The sequence below is a fragment of the Nematolebias whitei genome, chromosome 23, assembly GCF_014905685.2.
Source record: "Nematolebias whitei isolate Nwh7 chromosome 23, NemWhi1, whole genome shotgun sequence".
Taxonomy (NCBI): domain Eukaryota; kingdom Metazoa; phylum Chordata; class Actinopteri; order Cyprinodontiformes; family Rivulidae; genus Nematolebias; species Nematolebias whitei.
Genome location: NC_056520.1, coordinates 11,614,133 through 11,631,788, shown reverse-complemented (window position 1 = coordinate 11,631,788; position 17,656 = coordinate 11,614,133). Strand labels below are relative to the sequence as shown.

Genomic DNA, 17,656 nt, shown 5'->3' with positions numbered 1-17,656 from the left:
ATCTACTGAAAACCCATTGAGTTTTTTTCTACTAATTGAAGTTTGTTTCCCCTCAGAGAGCCAATATAATCCGAGTAAAAGTGGATTCCTCCTCTATATTTTTTTCTACTTTTCTGGTAGCACAAACATATTTTTGAATGCCATAAGATTGTTTTTTATATCCCAATATTCCTGTCATATTTTAATAAAACGTGACTGTTAACAACTGATTTACTTTCTGCCTCACTGAACATTGAAGTTCAGACCATTATGATCATTTAGCAATAATTTTTGTTTCCATTTACTCCTAATTTAATCAAAATCAGCAAAAAATAATAATTTAGCTTGAATATTATTTAACATACGTTATGATAAAACTGATAAATTATATCTTGTTGAGCTTAGACCCCATATACTAATGCAAGGCTATCTAGATAAAAGAAAATTATACTCCTTGTTCTAAGCCTAAAAGTATTGCCACAAATTCAACCAATGCATGGCAGCGGCGGCATCATGAATCTGTAACGTTTTTCTGATCAGAGTTAATAGAAAGATGAATGGAGCAAAATAAAGAGAAGGAAACCTGTTTCAAACATTCATAACCGGGATGAAGATTCACCTTCCAGCAGGACAATTACCGTGAACACACTGCTAAAGCTACTCTTTATTGGTTTAAGGAGCACCAGTTACGGTCCTGGAATGGTCCAGTCTAATCATGTTCTAGAATTGCGCCGCTCAAGGTGGCTGCGTGTTGGAGTTGCTCTGTTACTTTCATCCTGAGATTTTGCTTTTGGAAACTTTAATTCCTCTTTTTCTGGATGTAAGTCACATTTTTTGGATGATTGTTTCCTCTGGTATCAAATGCTGTGCAGCTGGAAGGATTTTTACTGAAACTTTTTTAGTTTTGGACATTTGTTATGATGCGTAACCATGGCAACAAGGCAGTTTTCTACAACCAACCAGCTGAATAACATCTCAAAAGCTCAAATAATATCTCAACTACAGCCCCAAATCTCAAATGAGTTGAAAAGGATGTTCTGCAGATGCATTCTCATCTACCTGCCAGCTGTGCTCAATTGCCTGACCACTGAGATCCTGGAACTAGCAGGAAACAAGGCTCGTGACAGCGGAAGGACAGGATCGTCCCTCGGCACCTACAGTTGGCTGTCCGCAGTGATGAGGAGCTCGGCAGACTGCTGGGAGGAGTGGCCATCGCTCTGGGAGGAGTTCTGCCCGGCATTTGGGCGGTCCTACAGCCCGGGGGAATCGAGAGGCCAGCTGAGTCTGGGTGGACGGATCGGACGACATCTGCAGCCAGTTTCTTAGGATCCACTATGGGATGGACCTTTACAAGAGATCCTTACTGCCTACAGCCATCAGTGTCTATAACATCTCTTAATGAAATGAGGATAACGAGTTACAACAACAAATAATTTCCCTTTGGGATTAATAAAGTATTTTTGAATTGAATTGAATTGAATTGAATCCCAGACCTCAAACCAGCTCAGAATCCCTGGTTTGACTTAAAGATTATTGCGTCGACTTGAAGGAGCTGGAACAGTTTGCTCATGGACAACGGACAAACATTCCAGTAGTTAAATGGACCAAACTTGAAAACACCGAAAACTTGCTGCTAAAAGTGGGAAAGACTTCAGCACCCTCATGCTTTCTGTTGTACATTTGAGAAAAGATCAGGCTCCATTGTTGACGAGGAGAGAACTACTTGGTGGAATAAGCTCATTTAAAAGTCAAGTCCAATATTGTGCATGTTGGTTAAGATTAGAGTGCGAGTTGTTTTTATAAGACCTAAGGGTTTTCACGAAAATTCCTCTCAGGTGGTGCCGTTCCCCGGGTGGCAGAGGGGTTTAAGCCTCTGGTCATGTGGGGATAAGCCATCATTTAATCGCCTGAGGAGAGAGAGAGAAGCGGAGTGAAAGAGGGAGATTGTTTCTACGGATGTTTAACTGTTTTGGACAAACCGTACGGTAAAAGGAGCTCCTCCGGGTCTTCAAGGAACGAGTCAAAGGGTGCCTGTTCCTAACAGTTCAGGTGAATAATGTTGGCGTCTTAGATTTTTAAACATGCTGAAGTTTCTTTAGCCTTTCAGAAAACTTCTGTAAAAAAAAAAAAAAAACAATACAAGAGGATGGTACAAGTTTTCCACCGTCTTTGGAATTTCAAGCAAGTTCTAGGATTTGGGAACTTGTGAAATATTTTATTGCTGTAGTTTACTTCAGGAAAAAATATATATATATTTTCTTCAGATTTTTTTCGTCATGTTTTTATGTGACTAGAGGCTTTAAAAATTCCTGGACTTTGGATAAACCCTATTATTAACAAATGACTCAACACTGGACCAATATTGGAGACTAGGATTTTATTTTATTTTTGCCTTGGACCATCAAAATCCAACTTAATTTCCTCTGGAACGCTTCATAAACCTAATTTATTGAGGAGAAAAAAGAAACCTGATCTGCATTTCTTCCTGACATAACTCAATATTTTTCAAGCTTTCTCAATGGCTCAGTCACGCTCCTGTTCCAACCCTGACCTGTACAACGGCGCCATTGTCTGCAGTCCACTGGTCTTTTGTTCGGATCTGGATTCTCCAACAGGTGGTGAAGACGTGGAACTAGCAGAGGAAGTAGGAGAAGATGCCCTGTTATTTACTGAAGAAGGACAAGCTGAAGGTGATGAGGATGAAAGCAGAGGAGAAAATGAAACGGGGACCATTTGCGTTATTGAAGTAGCCATAAGCGAAGTAGCTCAAGAGGTTGAGGAAAGTTACAGCAAACAAGAAGACCAGATTAGCCAAAGAAATGCGAGTGATCAAGAACAGGAAGAGATGGACGTAAAAACAACAAAGGAGGAACGTGAGAACGTGCAGATCATGAATGAATGTTCTCTGGTATTAGCAGAGATTAAGAAACAGCAAATACTACAACGTAAAGAAGAAACAGAAGAGGAAAAACAGGTTCAAAAGGAGGCGATGGCAAGTGTCGAAACAAATCAAGGAATGGAAAATCTTGACAAGGTCTCGAATTATGATGAGCGATTTCAGAAAATTGATGCGCCGGTCAGAGAAGGAGCAGAAGGTGCACAGTTGTGTGACAAAAACACAACTGGAGTTATTACTTTGCTAACAACTGAAAATGTGTGGGAATTTCCTGATGATGTGGAAAGCCAAGTGAACACAGCAATAAATGAACAAGTTACAACTCAAAGCAATTTGACTATTGAGCCAATTGACCCAGCTGAAGCTATCATCAGTCAGGCCAGCCAACTAACCACTGAGCTTCAAGTAGAACTGAAATACACTGACCAGAACAACTACCACCTTATAACACAAAGTTCTAACACTGATAACACGCAGGAAGAGGAGAATGCAATAGAGGCAATGACTGAGAATAAGGAGGTTCAGGAAACCAGGATAGATGGAATGTCTGCTTCTGATGAAGACCTTTCTGAAAATGTTTTAGAAACAGGAGGTACAGCAAATAAAATGATGGAACAACTACAGCTGGACACTTTTAAAAAGCAGTCACTGTCAGAAGAATGGGCCGAAGACACTTTCGTGAAAGGGCTCGATCAGAAGGAGAGCAAGGAAGAGAACATTCAAAAGACTGGAGTTGCTCTTCTAGAAGGAAGAAAGATAGGTGAGGAAGTTGATGGAAAGTTGGTTGAAGAGAAAGAAAATGAAAATGTGGAAATGCAAGGAACATTTCCTCAGGTTGACAACCAGGCAATAGAGTTTCATCCCGAACCAGTGGTGCACAATGTGGAGAAGGTGCCTGTAGATGAGCAAAGAATTGAGAATTTTGAGATGGCAGAGGTATTTGAACTAAAAGAAAGGGCTGACCTAAATCCAATAGCAAGTGAAGTCCCATTAAAAGAAAATAAATTGACAGGAACCACAGAAGGTAATTTACAGAAGCATCCTTTGAAAGTCCTCAAACGATTAGGGACAGATTGGGTGGGCAGCATCCGTCGACACCAAAAACAAAAAAGACTGTCCAAAAAGAAGAGAGGACAAGAAGTAGAGACGATAACAGGAGGGTTGGAGATGGCGGAGGGTCCTGTGACTGTTTTAGACGATGAAATTGACGAGACAGGGGTGATCCTGAGTGAGCACATCAAAGAAGAAATTCCTGATACCAATTCTGGTGCTACCATTGATGATGCCGAGGTGAAGGGAAGTCGAGAGCTGCAAAAGGAGAAGGTTGAGGAACAACAGTTTGAAAAAAGGAACAAAGGAAACATTAAGCAAAGTAGAAACGAAGGCACAGATGCGGACAATGGCGAAAATAGAGGAAAAAGAAAAGTTAAAGAACTGAAGCAAGTAATGGAACATGGGACGTTGTCTCTGCCACCACAAGCGTCTGGAAAAGGATTGGGGAAATCAAAAGTGTTGTCGCTCAAGAGAAAAGACAATGCGTGGATTAAAAAAGACCAAGACGAAGAAGGGGTAGCGCAAGAGACGAAAGAGTGGAGAAAAGAACTCCGACCTGTTAGAAAGGACGTTTGGGAGACTGAGAGGAGAGCTAACGAACGGATCAAGAAAGAACCGCCAGCAGAAGAAAACGCCAAGGAAGACTGGTTAAAGGAGCTGAAGTCTGTGATGAAAGACGAGTCTTTGCCCAAAAGAAAAGATGAGAAAGTAAAGAAAAAGCGAGTTGTGCTATTGGAAGATGGCCACTCATACGTACCCCAACGGGAGGAGGTGGTCCCAGAGACAAGGGAGGAGGTCCAGCTGTTCTCACAGAGTCCATTGTCCACTGAGCTCCGAGACAGCAAGACACTTCAAGATCAGAACTACAAGATATCACTCTATGTGAAGGTGAATAACCCTACATAACACTGCACTTCAAACACATAAAACACTGTTACCCCAACATCTCATTGGTAAAGCTATAAGGGTCATAGAATAGTACCATAAATGGATAACATAATGGTTTGACCATTATGAAGTAGATTTTTGCGTAGAAGTTGTATATATTATTTTTTTTATCAAATGTACAGTTTCATGAATAGCCTTTTCCTTTTTTTTTTTTTTTTTTTTTTTTGGAAATTCTTTGTATTTTAGGCAATCTTTCCATTTCTTGCAGGGTTTAAAACATTGCCATTTGTGTTTTCTTTTATTCAGCATGTCTTTTCTATGGGAATTATGTTTTTTTTCTTTTCTTGAATCACAAAATGCAAAGTGTACACATTCAAGCTTTTATTGACTTCCTTTGTTTATCCAAGGTCAATGCTCATCACAACCGACATGAAGGGTCTTAAAATTGTATCTCCTACATGAAACATTGTAGACACAAAAATTGTCACACGTCACCATCAGGCTCTTTTACCATCTACAGTTTAGGATTTCCTGTATCATAGAAGCTAAACAGGAAGTACCAACAACACTGTATAAAACTGTTCAGTCAGTTTCAAGTGCTCTGCTGCAACCTTTGGAACTGCATGCTTGATATATTGTAGACATGCCTGTTGGATTAGAACACTACAAAAGACCCACTAATAGGATCTGGAAAGCAGATCAAGGTGAGGTTTCACCTACCGTCTACGGTCACTTATCCACACACTAACGTCAATTACTATCTGTAGTCAAAGGGCAAAAGGTACATTTTACTGTAGTTTGCAAAACTATTTTATACCACCTTCTTAATCAGATTTATATATTTTCCTTGACTCCTTTGGACAAAATCAACATTCTTCAACTTTACAAAGCAAAACCATACTTACCATACCATACTTACTGTCTGAACAATACCGGTATATTCTTTCCTACCTACTTATGAGCTTATTTACATTCAACAAAGCGATGTATAGTTTGTTCAAAAGCAGCTAATGTAAAAAAAAAAACACATTCTCAAGCGCTTTCATTGTAAAAGAATAACGTCACACTAACTTTTGACTAAACTTTCCAAAACTTTTCTAACAAACTTCTATCTCTTAATGTTCAGGATTTTATTCATTTTGATTTATATTTTCACAGTGTGAATATTTATAGACTTAACTTTTAATGATTGACTATAGCTATGTGTCCCATGAAGAGTGGTACCACATTTCAACAAGTAACTTTCTAGGTATGGAACTGAATAATTTAAAAGTTGTACATTCTTCATTATTACTCAAAAGCTTATAGAAAAGCATACATTACAACAGTAAAAAAAAAAGTATATATATATATATATATCTCACAGAATCACAATAATCTCTATCATTCAACAGGCATCTTTGGCATTCTAACTGTGGTAGAGAAGTATACAAGGGTTGTGCAGTATATGTACAAAGGCTATGATGAGATGTCTAGTAGGAGGGTATGGTTTCAAATTAAAAGCGGGATTATATCAGGGATCAGGTCTAAGACTCTTGTTTGCAGTAGTAACGGATAGGTTGACAGATAGGACAGACAGGACACTCTGAATTACAGTATGATGTTTGCAGATGACATTGTAATCTCTAATGAGAATATGAAGCAGGTGGAAGAGAATTTGGAGAGGTGTATGTTCTGGAGAGAAGAGGAATGAGAGTCAGTAGAAGCAGAATAGAATCCGAGTGTGAATGAGACAGATAAAGACTTACGGTGACGTTACTAGGAGCAGTACTGAAGGTGGAAGAGTACAAAGGTGTTACATACGTACACTGATACAGTGATGCTGTGCCTTTAACAAAAAGTCACGAGGCAGAGCCGGAGATGGCAAAGATGATGTTGAGTTTCTCATACAGTGGTTTTGCCACTAAAAATATTCCAGTGATAGACCAGGGGCTAGCGCTAGACCAGAGCCTATGGTGATAAAATAGGAAAAGCTGGCACTGAGCAAGCTTTAGCTTCTGAATGGCAGCCATTTGATGGAGAGAAAAAAAACAACCTTTGATAGAATCTAAAATGGACATGCTCAGATAAAATAGGTCCTTTGTTAATCCCTTACAGCAAATTATTGTTATAGCAAACATTTATTATAAGACAAAGCATAAACAAATACCATATAATATGATGTATATTACAAGATGTATAAGGAGGACAGAGGCTCTGTCGTTTTTCTATACGTGAGTAGTCTACTTAACAATTTATGTTAGAGAGACAGCTCAAGTTGAGCAGTTTGGAGACCTGGTTAGAGGCTGAAATGCTTTGGACATGTGCAGAAGAGACACAGTGGACATACTGGACAAAGAACGTTCAACATGGAGCTGCCAGGAAGGAGGAAACGAGGAATATTAGAGAGAAAGTTTATGAATGTAGTGAAGAAGGATATGCAGAAAGAAGAAAAGGACGGTTTTGGTTGGTGTTTCACATGTACTTTGTGTTACCTGCCAGGGACTAAAATGGCTACAAGGACCTCAAGTGTCTAAATCTAGCAAATTGTGTTTTCTTGTATGTTTTCAATCCATGGGTCCTTTTATTAGTGTTGTAGTCAAGACCACCTAACCCAACACCGAGTCAAGACCAATATCAGAGTGTACCGAGATACAGTAAGACCAAGACTTTTGGGGTCCGAGACCAAGTCGAGACCAAGACCTCAAGTCTTGGAGCTCAATCTTTTCACAGATTATCCGTATCGGCTTACTTTCACTCCTTATTGATACATTACGTTCTGTTGTCTGTATTGTTCTGTTGGTACAGAACCACATGCGAATAAAAGTGGGTGGGCATGACAGCGGTAACAAAAACATGTATTTAGTAATGAGTCACGTTATCGCTTGGATTTGAATCAGGACATTTTGCATCCAATAAAAACAAAGATGTTCACAAATAAACTGGACAATATTCTGGCAATTTAGTGATATTTCCACACTTGTGGTCTTGACTGGTCTTGAAATAAAAATCAGAGTCCTCAATGTCTGAGACCGAGACAAGACCGAGACCAAATGCGGTCGAGTCCGAGACAAGACCAAGACCATCAAAAAGTGGTCTTGAGACCAAGACTGGTCTCGAGTACCACAACACTACCCTTCATATAAACTTAACTAAACTAGAATTAAGTGACTCATCAACACAGAGAGGCTCATTCTGCTCTTTGGTTCAGCATCACATTCTAAACTGGGCCATGAATAAAAAAAGGACCTTACAAAAGTGGTTTAACTCCAACAAAACCATTCAATATCTGAGCCCCACCTCAGACTCTCATTCACTCATGCACTAAGCTTGTGGTGTGCAATACCTCACATTCTAACAATGGTTTCCTTTGTCCAGGTCCCAGTTGGTATACCAGATGAATGTAGATGGGAAGATTTGGGAATAAAGTTTGAGTTCTACGGGGTCCTCAAACAGATCAGTGGTTTTCAAGATCAAGGTTCTTTATTGTCGTTATTCGCATCTCATGTGGTACATGAGGTGGAACGAAATTGTGTACACAGGGTCCCAGAGGTTCTTTACTTAAACTGAGACAGAAGACCAAACTTTAAATATATGTGTGAATTGAACTACTTGGTTAAAATACAATGACCACAATTATGCCAAAATGGGCATAAACTAAATTTGACTGTTTGTGGTTTTGTTGTTGGACTTGTTGAGAACCCTCAGGTCTCAGTAGTGTGCCTGTGGTATTCTGTCACCAGTAGCATACAGAGTTAATCTCTACATTCTCACTATTTAAGCTGATTAGCCTGTTCTTTGGTGCTGAGAGCTCTTACTACAGGAGTGAATTCAACACAAACTCACCTATCATGACTTACTGTATTTACACTATGTACAGTAGTATAACTGCTTGAAATCTACACCAAAAGGAGCCCAGATTCATCTAGTTAAAGGTTAAAACGTGTTTATTAGCTTTGACTGATGAAGGATAAATCTAAATAAACTGAGCCTTCCTTCTTGCCAGCCCCTCTGATCCTGTGGTGTACAACGGTTTGAAAAGGTGTGTTTTTGACACTTTGTGCTTTTTTGCCACATTTCATCCAACCTTAATTTAGAGCCTTGAAGACTCATTTACAAGGGAGACCTGTTTAGACAGACAAAAAGTAATGAAAGTGACACATGTATAGGATTTGGAGGCAAAAACAACAAAAAAAAATCCTATCAAACTCGGCCGAGGAGAGAGAGCCTGAGATTGAAAAAAAACACCCCACACATGGGCACATAGTGACGCAGACAGTCCGCAGGGGAGGGGAGACGACAAGAGCGGTGAGCGTGTCCAAGGACACTCCAGAGGCACTGGAGTTTTAAGACAATGCGTCTTAACACTTACTTAAACAATGTGTTAAGACCAAAGATATGTGCCGTAAATGGGTGGATAAGAGGACTCAAATGCAGACAAGCTGAAGATTATAAAAAGTTTAATTAATTAATTAATTAATGTATTTATTTATTAACAAAACTGCCATATAGAAAGCAGTCAGCAGGTTAGAGCAGTAATCTTCCAATGCAAGATTTGGGGGGTCGATTCCACCAGCAGTCACACGTCAAAGTGTCCCTGGGCAAGACACTGAACGCCTCATTGCATCCGATGTACGTCTCACCGTTGTATGAATGTGATAAAGCACTGATTATTCTTTGTATAGATCTAATAGAGTGCCGTATAAATGGGTAAATGAGGGCACAGATTGTGTTGTAAAGCGCTTTGAGTATCTAGGAAAGATAGAAAGGTGCTATATAAATACTGTCCATTTACCATATGAGAAAAAAAAGAAAATAAATACCGTATTTTCCAGCATCCGGCCACAATAGACCGCCCAGGCGAAATAAAGCTGTTTTGACCATTAAATAAACTCGTAATAAACACGACGGGTCAGCGGTGACGCATAATAAATGTGACTTATATGCCGAAGCGACTTATACGCCAGAAAATACGGTATCTTTCCTCGGAGGAACGTATTTTGCCCATTGTCTTTTGTAGCAGCCATTAAAACAATCATCTTTTGTATTGAAATGATCACGTCTCAGCCTTTTGGCAGAATCTTAAAAATAATGTAATACTCGATGGATATTGTGAGATTTCAGATGGTTTTCTTTTCACCATTGTGATGACTCTGGTATTACTACACCAACTGTTTTAGTTAAAAATTGCCAAATTGACTATTGGAAGTTGACCTTAGCAAACACAAACATTTAAAAAATACTGAGCTAAACTATGGAGTGGTAGTACTTGAGCCATCCCACATGTTACATAAAATCACCCCATATCATTTTCGAAGTTTAATCTCATGGCTACACCTGCGGTTTATGCTAACTTAAAATTTTTTTAGAATGTTTTACTGTGTAAAGTTGTCTTTCATGGTAAAATAGGGTTCATCTCTAGCCAATCTTCACCAGGACTGCATGGAACCAGAGAAGTTTTATCCCAATAGGACCTGAGGGGTTAATACTAACTGTTTGACTAACTACTTAGTGCATTTGCTTGTATGGAATTTTAAATTGTTTGAGTAATTTTTCTGTTTTGTTCATTTGTGTATATCCAGGCAGGAAGTGATGGGGAGAGCATCGGCAACTGTCCGTTCTCTCAGAGACTCTTTATGATCTTACTGCTGAAAGGAGTCACCTTTAGCGTCACAACAGTCGACCTCAAACGGTACGACGTGTCCAGAAAACGGACGTTCTGAGAACATTCAATGAACGACGAATGAAGCGTAAATGTAATGTTCTTGACGTTGTTTACCGCAGTAACCAGATGTGTTCAAACTTTGGTTTACCAGAAAACCAGCTGATTTGAAGGACCTGGCTCCTGGAACCAATCCTCCCTTCATGACGTTTAATGGCGAGGTCAAGGTCGATGTCAATAAGATAGAGGAGTTCCTCGAGGAGAGACTAACACCACCACGGTACACACATTCATCAGTGCAAGTTGACTAAATGAGGCCAAATTGATCGATGTATGTTATATTGTCAAATGTGCCAGCCATTTTGATGATGTAATCACGAGAAGAAGGAAAAAAAAACAATTTTTTATTTTTATTTCTATCAGGACATAATCAAAGGATACGGACTTTATCTGCTTGACTTTACTTCCTTGGTAGACAGTTGGTATGAGGTGTTGTGTACCAATGCTATTGATTTTAGCATGATGGGAGTAATGTTTTAGTTTGTCTCTGTTGAAGAGAAATATTCTCGCTTCATCTTAATTGCTCTAAAGGAACCACACTCGACAGCAGGAGAACATTTTTAACCGTTTATGTTTGCTAATATTTTATGTATTTTCTTCTAGCTAGCACTTTCCAAAATTTAGTTTGCATTTTGCTACATTTAGCTTCTCCTAGCATTTTGGTATTTTGCCTATAACTATGCATCTTTTAGCTTTTAGCTACTATTTTGCTATGCTTAACAACTGACTAGCATTATGCTTCTTTTAATTAGCATCTTACTCCTTTTAGGTTTGAAGTAATGTTTTGCTGCTTTTCATCGGCATTCAGTCTTTTGATATTTTCAGCTTCTAGCTAGTGTTCTGCTATTTTGTAGCGACCGTATTTTCCTCCCTATAAGTCGCACTTTTTTGCGTAATTTACATGCCCTGCGACTTATAGGCCAGTGCGACATATTTATGTATTTTTTCCCATATTTATAAACCATTTTTAGCTGAGATATGACTGTTTTTATTCATTCTGACTGAAAAAAACAGTACCACATTCAACCACTAGATGGAAGCAGAGTAGTAGTAGCAGTATGGCATACCGTTGAATCATGTAATAGGTAAACGTGGCTATAATGACAAATTCAAAACAGTTCAAGACAAAAACAACTGGACTTTATTTATTATACTTTATTTATTGTTTTTTTTTCTTGAACTTTTTTGAATTTACCATGTCCTGGATGACTGAGAATCTTCACCAGCTATTAATGACACAATCGGCTTGCCATAGTACCCCTACCTTTGTCTTGCTCGTTGCTTGGAACCTTCAGACCAGCTGCACCGCCCCAGCGAAATGCAGCTGATTTGACCATTAAAGTGCATTTTTTAAGCAAATGTTGGACTGAGACGCAGCTTTGCTATAATTTCGAGCAAACAAATAATTGTTTTAGGCGTTTATCTTGTTAAATTTGCACAGCGACTCGTCGCGTACACGCATTTACTTCCGCGTATCAGCTTTTGAAATACAGCATATTTGACCTTTGAAGTGCATTTATTAAGCAAACGTTAGACTGAGACACACATTTACTATAATTTCGAGCAAACAAACAATAGTTTTTAAGTGTTAATCTTGTTAAATTTGTGTTTAAAGTCCTCCCGTGCACGATCCCACTCCTGCCATTTGGCAGCCAATCGATTTTTGACACAACACTGGCCCACGTTTCCAGGTTCGGCCCACATTTCTGGGTTGTCAGCGGTGACGCGTAACAAACATGACGCGTCAGCAGTGACTCAAAATAGATGCGACGTATATGGCGAAGCGACATAGTTATGGATTTTTCCACTTTATTAGACAAATATGGACTGATGCGACTTATAGGGCGGAGCGACTTATAGGGCGGAGCGACTTATAGGGCGGAGCGACGTGAACGGCGGCAAATACGGTAATTCTGTACTTTTAGGTACTATCTTCCCATTTTTTATTAGCATTTGGCCTATTTTTGCTCATGTTCTGCCTGTTTTATCAACTCAGTTTTAGATACTTCAGCAAATGTTAGCAGTTATTTAACATTCCAGAAAATGTGTTTTTACAGAAAATGCTTTATCTTGAGTTTATTCTTTTTATTTTGACTAGAAACTTTGCTTGAAATCCAACTATGTTTCAAGTTTCAAATTAATCAGTTAACACTAGAAAGGAAAACATCAGCCATGTCATAGTCCATTTATTCATCCATCCAGTTATTATTTACTTTTGACCTGATTCTCCTTTCTGGGTTGTCGGAAGCTCGTGCCAACCTCAAAGAGTCACAGTCAAAGCACACATGGAGACCAACAACCATTCACTCTCTCACCCACACCTAGAGATAACTTACGAGATGTCAGTGAACGTAACATGCATGTTTTTGATTTTTGGAAGGAAACCGGTGCACCAGAAGAAAATTCACACATGTATGGGGAGAACATGTAAATTCCACACAGAAAAATATTTAATATTGGCGATACTGGTTTTGTTTACTTGGTATTGGATTGATACCCAATTTTGCAGGATCACTCACCACTTCTATTTGATTTTCTCTAAATGTGGCACTTTGCATTATGGGTAAGCATCTCTGGTCTCATCTGTCCAAAATAAATTGTTCTGAAAGTTATAAAGACAAATTAACATATTGGACTCAGTTGTTTGAGTTTTGTTTTACATTTAATGTTAGATTTGAATAAAATTAGAAACAAAAATTTAGCAATTTACATTATTTACTGATACGTAAAACTCTAAACTTGAAAGAGGCTGAACTAGGCCTGTCATGATAACATATTTTGCTGGGTGATTAATTGTCTCAGAAATTATTGTGATAAACGATTATATTGCTTGAAATTTGACAATAATTAGTAATTATTGTCAAACTTAAGAAGAAATGTTTTATTTTCTTTGTATTTTCTTTGTACCTTTTTTTTAACCACTGGATGGCAGTATAAGACTGTTTGAACCTAAGGATGGATAGTGAGGGAGCGAACAGCATGTCTCTTTAAGAAAAATGGGAGGGAGGCCCCTTGACGTGACATGGGCTGTCTCATTTTGGTTCTCAAAATGGTGGACACTCGGTGTGATTTGAGCTCTTTAGCATAGCACTTTTTCACACAAAGATTTTAATTAAAACATCAATAAACAAGTTCTCAGCTTCTTTTTGCAGAGAAAAACCTTTTACACGAAGGCACAGGTTTCAACCGTGAATTTTGGAGCTTCGACAAGACGGAGGTTTTTTCCCCGAGGTCGACCTGTTAGCTTAGCTTCTCAGCTGCTTTTAACGATCCAAAAACTCGATTTTGGACGGTTAAAACAGATTTTAAAGAGAAAGGGAGGGGCCAGTGAAGAGCACCGGAGTTGCGCTTTTTGTCATCCAGTGTCTTGAGTAGAAAGAGAGACACGAAGAAACGATAAAGCCGATAAATGAAAGTGAGGTCGATAATTTTCATTGATCATGCGATTAATTGATTTATTGTTTATCGCGACAGGCCTAGGCTGAACTTTCCTTTTTCTCACGACTGTAGTTAAAGTATCGTGCAATGGTTCATCTTAGAAATACAGTAGTTTAAACAAACTGGATCAAGTGGTCATGCTTAAATTATTACATCAAATTTTAAAAGCACTATGTTTATTATTCTATTTTCTGTCATATTCCCTCAACAATAGCTTTCCCAGGCTAGCTCCCAAACATCGTGAAGCTAACACAGCTGGAATCGACATCTTTGCCAAGTTCTCAGCTTACATCAAAAACCAAAGGAAAGATACCAACGATGGTAAGAAAGTATCAAAGATCGAAGTATCTTTGTTTTCTGTTATACAGAGGTACGATCCACGTACTTCCACTTTTTGATGATGGATTGAACAGTGTTCTGTGAGATGCTCAAAACTTGGGATATTGTTTTATTATCTAAACTTGCTTTACACTTCTCAACAACTTTATCCCTTGCTTGTCTCGTGTGTTCCTTGGTCTTCATGATGCTGTTTGAATCTATAATGTTGAATAGCTGGGTTTATACTGAGATGAAATTACAAACAGGCAGTCCAATACTCTATGTATTAGGTGCCTTCTGAAGGCAATTGGTTGCCCTGTATTTTAATAAGGTGCATCAGAGTACAGGGGTGTTGTGACAGTGGGAATACAAAATTAACATTCCGCTTTTCAGATTTTTTTTGATATAACATAAAAATCACATATTTTATTTTTATTGACTTTTGTGTTGGTCTATCACATAATTTTCAGTTTGTGGTTGTGACGAAACGTGGAAAAGGTCAAAGGGTATGAAGATATTTCCAAGGTACTGAAGATGAACCAATCTAATTCAGAACATATGTTTGTCCATTCGTGACCTCAGCCTTGGAGAAAGCCTTGGTGAAGTCTCTTTGGCACCTTGACAACTTCCTGAGGACTCTTCTGTCAGAAGAGATTGATGCTGATGCCTCAGGAGACCTTCCCGAGTCCTCCAGGAGTTTCCTGGATGGGCCTGATCTCACTCTGGCAGATTGTAACCTGCTACCTAAGCTACACATACTGAAGGTACGGTCATCAAATATTCAGTAGGAATCATGTACACAGCTAGAACTTGCATATCAATTTATACGCAACTTTTTTCCCTAGGTTGTAGCCAAGAAGTATTGTGGCTTTGAGATCCCCGCAGAGATGACAGGAGTGTGGAGATACCTGAACTGTGCCTATCAGAGACAGGAGTTCACCAGCACCTGCCCTGCCAAGAGCGAGACAGAGTTAGCCTATCTGAACGTTGCAAAACCAATCAAATAAAAGCACGAGTGGACAAACGGAAAGAATGTACATAAATATATTAACATACAGCAGAACAAGGAAATAAACAAGAGGGGTTGACTGATCGTGACTAGTTGACACAAACTATCGGGAAAATACATCCATCCAGTGGTGTAGTCTATACAATACGCGGGTATACGGAGTATATCCACTACAAAAGCTTATTAATTTCAATATGACCACTTAAAAGTGCCCAATGATACATGGCGTATCATTGGGCACGTGTCATTGATACGTTAAACAGAAGTTAAATGCTTCCGTAACAATCTATCGGTATTCAGCACTTGTTTATTACATCCGCTTATCCTGCGAATTATTGTATATTTCTGTACTTACTAATACTTGAACATGTTTTGCTTTGATAAATTCTATAACATGTTTTTAATACAAAGCCAACTGTTGTACAAAGATTGATATACATTTATTCAAATGAGGATCAGAGAAATTTGTAAATGTTCAATATGCTTAAAAATCAAAATCAATTGACGATGTACTAACCAGTGTACATTGGTTTCTAAGCGTAGTATATCCACTACAAAAATGTAGACTACACCACTGCATCCGTCCATTATCTTTTATCCACATCCATTTGGGTCGTTGGGGTCACTGGTGCCCATATCCAGGAGTCACTGTGCAAGAGGCGGGGTAGACCCTGGACAGGTCGTAAGTCCATCAAAGGGACACATGGAGACAAATGAGACAAACAACCATTCACTCTCTCACTCAGATTTAGGGACAATTACGTATTGGAATTGCACTGAATTGGTTGCTTATGACACTATTGTGTATGTTGCACTACTGCTGCATAAACTCCCCTCAAAATTTGGGCTAAAATTCCTCATGGATACACACAACTCTTGCATGGCATTGTTGCAACATTTGCAAGACATTTTTATACTTGTTTATACCCTTGTGTCTTGTCTCCCTTTACACTTTTGTCAATATTTTGGTGCGACTCAAGGTTTTTACGCTACTATCTCACCAGGCTTCAGCTGTTGGCAACAAATTATGACTAGCATGGTAGCATGAAGCTAACCTTTATCTTGTGACTTACCACCATGCTTTCTCTGCCAAATGCCTTGGACAATGATGCCACTTTGGACCGGAAGATTCTTCAGGTATCCACAAGATACAGTACATTCTTTCCTCCAAGGAAAGAAATTCCCATTTTGAAACTGTGAGATCTTTAAGATATGTTGAAAGTAATGTTCACAAGTAATGTATGCATATTGATCAATGAGAAAATTAATTTAACGCTTTGTTATTTGTCTTTTCAGGAGAAATGTTTAGATGGTTTGATCATGTAACAGAACTAGTAGTTGTGAATAATTACAGTAATGATTAAAAATGTCAAACAATTGAAACCAGGTGTTTCCATTCATCATAAAAAGACACATAACCATTTTTTTTCCTCACTATCCGACAAAAAAACGGACAAAAGCTCTGGGAATTCTATTTACCGTACTAAATCCCTGAATATTTCTTCTATTAATTTCTTCAAAATTACTAGTTTACATACAGAAAATGGAATTGTCTTTCTCCAAAACTGGGTACAATTTCCAGATGCCTGAAGGTGCTATAATACTGTTTACACAATTATACACAAATATACAACATTCAGTTCAAGTTCAAATTCAAAAATACTTTATTAATCCCAGAGGGAAATTAAGTGTTGTCGTAGCTCATCGTCCTGGTTTCATTCAAGAGTTGTTATAGATGCTGATAGCTGTGGGCAGGAAGGATCTCCTGCAGTGAAGTCGAAGAATCTGGCCACAGATACCGATCTGTCCACCCAGATCCAGCTTGTTGTCAGATCCGGCGGGCCTCTAGGTCCTCCTGGGCAGCAGGATTGCCCGAATGCCAGACAGAATTCCTCCCTGAGTGATGGTCACTCCTCCTAGCAGTGTGCAGAGCTCCTCACGAGTCGAGTTTCTCACCAGCTCCAGGATCTCAGTGGTCAGGTACTGGAGCACCGCTGCCAGGTTGACGGGAATTTGTCCACGGCACCTCCTTTTCAACTCGTGGGATTTGGGGCTGTAGATGAGATATTTGAGCTTTTGAGATGTTAAGCAGCTGCTCCTTGTTGTTTAAAAAAAAAAAATCACATTGTTGCCATGGTTACACATCATAACAAATGTCCAAAAGTAAAAAGGTTTCAATAAAAATCCTTCCAGCTGCACAGCATCCGATACCAGAGTAAATCATCATCATAAAAAAGCGCTATACGTCCAGAAAAAAAGAGGAATTAAGGTTTTCAAAAACAGTAAATCAGAATGAATGTAACACCTGCTCCAACATGCAGCCACCTTGAGCGGCGCAATTCTAGAAATGGGAACAGCATGGGAACATCCTGCC

The 17,656-nt window shown here is 38.9% G+C and overlaps 1 protein-coding gene across 4 annotated transcripts; it reads left to right on the top strand.

The window, feature by feature from the left end:
* Positions 1-2,436: 2,436 nt before the first annotated feature.
* Positions 2,437-15,452, top strand: LOC119428920 (chloride intracellular channel protein 5). Of its 4 annotated transcripts, none has more exons than XM_037696620.1 (7): positions 2,437-4,561; positions 4,790-4,816; positions 10,378-10,487; positions 10,612-10,737; positions 14,170-14,276; positions 14,856-15,037; positions 15,119-15,452. In XM_037696620.1, exons 1-7 carry the CDS (start codon positions 2,498-2,500, stop codon positions 15,278-15,280), a joined length of 2,778 nt encoding a protein of 925 aa, XP_037552548.1. In that variant the 5' UTR covers positions 2,437-2,497; the 3' UTR covers positions 15,281-15,452. The 4 variants fall into 4 exon arrangements, with proteins under 4 accessions (XP_037552548.1, XP_037552547.1, XP_037552550.1 ...); XM_037696622.1 differs by lacking the exons at positions 2,437-4,561; positions 4,790-4,816 and adding exons at positions 7,306-7,326; positions 9,014-9,035 and having other exon boundaries at positions 10,367-10,487; XM_037696619.1 differs by having other exon boundaries at positions 2,437-4,816.
* Positions 15,453-17,656: the final 2,204 nt, after the last annotated feature.

Coding starts and splice junctions, on each gene's coding strand:
- LOC119428920 (XM_037696619.1), top strand. CDS start 2,498: ATGGCTCAGTCACGCTCCTGTTCCAACCCTGACCTGTACAACGGCGCC. Junction 4,817..10,377: donor AGATATCACTCTATGTGAAG/GTGAATAACCCT, acceptor GTGTATATCCAG/GCAGGAAGTGATGGGGAGAG. Junction 15,038..15,118: donor CTAAGCTACACATACTGAAG/GTACGGTCATCA, acceptor TTTTTTCCCTAG/GTTGTAGCCAAGAAGTATTG.